The 2,500-nt window shown below is 37.7% G+C and overlaps 1 protein-coding gene across 1 annotated transcript in view; it reads right to left on the bottom strand.

Annotated features, from left to right (window-relative positions):
* Positions 1-1,086: 1,086 nt before the first annotated feature.
* Positions 1,087-2,500, bottom strand: part of LOC137995658 (uncharacterized) — a 57,543-nt gene continuing 56,129 nt past the window's right edge. The window contains exons 4-6 of the mRNA XM_068841181.1: positions 2,296-2,354; positions 1,925-2,061; positions 1,087-1,364 (exon numbers count right to left, since the gene is read on the bottom strand). Of these exons, the coding sequence (XP_068697282.1) occupies positions 1,087-1,364; positions 1,925-2,061; positions 2,296-2,354 (474 nt within the window). The remainder of the gene's footprint in view (positions 1,365-1,924; positions 2,062-2,295; positions 2,355-2,500) is intronic.

Below are 2,500 nucleotides of genomic sequence, written 5' to 3'. Positions count from 1 at the left end.
AGGTCAAAATGTACAAGTTAATATGGACCCTGGGTTAGATGTCTGTTTTGGAGGGGGAGGTCAGCATCATAGGAAGGCCATGCCAAGCCCGCAACTTCCTTTGGGTAATCGAATAGTCGCTTGATAGGAGAACATCTCTACCGCCCTTTGGGGAAAAGAAGTGAGAAGTGCACAAAAAAACCCCATAACATAGCCTTTACATATGCTATGTAAAAGTTCCATTTGACTAGCTAAAACATAGCATTTCGTTTCAAAATATATAGATGAGGCATACGTATAACATAGGCTTTGAATAAGGCCTTTATATTAAATATATGTATATCATAACATACCATTTACATAGATTACACATAGTGTTTGGTTCTACAAGGGTATGGTCCACACTGGTGGCTACGCAGTTATTCAAGTTAAGCATCGGAGGGATATAAACTTAAAGCTCATTGTTTAGTTTTAATTTGTTTCGAGCTGCTTTTTTCTCTGTATTGCAATTTTTGGCACATCTTTAGAGCTCTGATAAGGTTACATGATTCCTAACAGACTAACAAAAACGAAAGGAGAGCGAAAGAGAACGATAACGCCAAAACAGAATACCAGTAATAGCTCATACTCAGTGGAAGGAGTTACTCCACAAATTATTTCCTGGAGCACTAAACCGTTTATTATTATTATCATCATCATCATCATTATTATTATTATCATTATTATTATTATGGATGCGTTATTTAAAGTGGATGCGTATTTTTAAAAGATGGTTTAATCGGTTCTTCTTAAATAGCAATTATCTGTTCTCTTTTGTTTCGCTCTAAAATGCGAGAGAAGAAATGCTTTTTTAATCCGTTTGCCCAACTGGTTTTCGTTGTTCTTTGCAAGTGAAAATAAAATTTTGCCCTTATGTTATAAACACGTAATCGCAATGAGTTATCGTAACAATTGGGGGGGGGGGGGGGGGGAGGAATCTCACTAGCTTGTGTTTTCAGAGGTTTGTTTAAAGCACCTAAACGTTATTTAAGTGTTGGAGCGGAGCAATCCTTATTTTAAATCAGTGAAGTAGGCACGAAAACTACATAGTGGTAAGTAGGATGCAGACTACCCCAAATGCCTCGTTAGTGTATTGAGAGCAAAGATAGCAGCTATCAAGAATAATAACATAACGTCAACTGCTTTGGTAGCAGCCGCACATTTGAATGCATCTAAATCATCCCAAGAACAAGCTTTAGGGCTTGCAATCATATGGCCAGTGGTACACTTTTCAGGACAGGGCTCACCGCCGTATATATCTGGCTGTCGACAAGTGATTGCTCTCTTGTAGAACATCGATGTGCAGTCACAGAATGTAGTGTCAATATAATTTATGATACAGTCAGCTGTTGAATAAAAGATCTTTCTTTAAAACGAGAGCATATTGATTCATAAAAAGACTCTTATGTTTGCGTCAATGCTTATCTAAATCATGGGGGATCATATCTTTTCTTTTTTTTTGTGGACAAGTGGGAACTAAACTCGTACTTGACGTTAAGTTCGGGAATCAAAGCCGGGGCACATTGGTGGTAAGAAAAGTTTTTGTGACGCGCAGGCATGAACAAACTTACCCTAATGCTTGCTTTGTTTTTGTGTGGGACAAAATACCGCTCAAGTCTATTGCCGCATGAAAGCGGGCCACCTCGAAACAGAGCGAGGATTTGCTTACTTGTTCATATTGTATGTTCCCCTACCTGACGACAATCATACTGAGCAGTGATATATTTCATTGTACTATTGCAGATCATATCTGTTGAGTATTAGGACTGGTTTCCCTTTCTCGAGTACGAAAAAAGGTCAAAAACAGGCGTCAGGCTTGTCATTGTTTTCACATAACGTTTTTGGCGACTTAAAAATCTGTCATTTTCTTAATTGCAAGGTTTTTTTTGTTGAAAATGTGAGCTACCTATTTTTCCAAGTTTGAGATAAACTCTGTCTGTTAACAGTTGTCCTCCACCTTCTCGAAGGAATCGTATGAAAGGGTCCAAGTTGTTGACGTCTTCGTTGTTAAACTGCAGCTTAAGAGAGACATAGACTCCTTCCCTGGTTAAATTGGAGAACCAGCGTGAGTTAGATTCTTAAAACTGACGTAGGGTCAAAATCCTCGATTGAAAACTAGGAAAATCTTGTTTATAAGGCGCATAATCCATATGGACTAGAAGTCTAGTAAAGAAACATAGTAGGCTTCTGTAAACGTGGCAATTCTTTGCTTATAATATTAAAATCATGATGAACAGCTCATATCTGGGAAAGTAAGAAAATAAGTACATAACAAACCTGAAACCAATAACGTAGCTGCCTTCGTATATGGACATGTTACTGTATATTTTGTCAATCTATACGAAAGAAACAACGAAAATTCATGCGTTAGTCCTACACTTGTTATATCATTCTAATATATTACATACACAACAGGACAAATAGCTTATAACAACAAGGGGGAAGATACCAAAGCTGACATGGCTTTACCAGAATTACCTAC

The sequence above is a fragment of the Montipora foliosa genome, chromosome 3 (assembly GCF_036669935.1).
Source record: "Montipora foliosa isolate CH-2021 chromosome 3, ASM3666993v2, whole genome shotgun sequence".
NCBI lineage: Eukaryota > Metazoa > Cnidaria > Anthozoa > Scleractinia > Acroporidae > Montipora > Montipora foliosa.
This window is presented reverse-complemented; position numbering and strand designations above follow the sequence as displayed.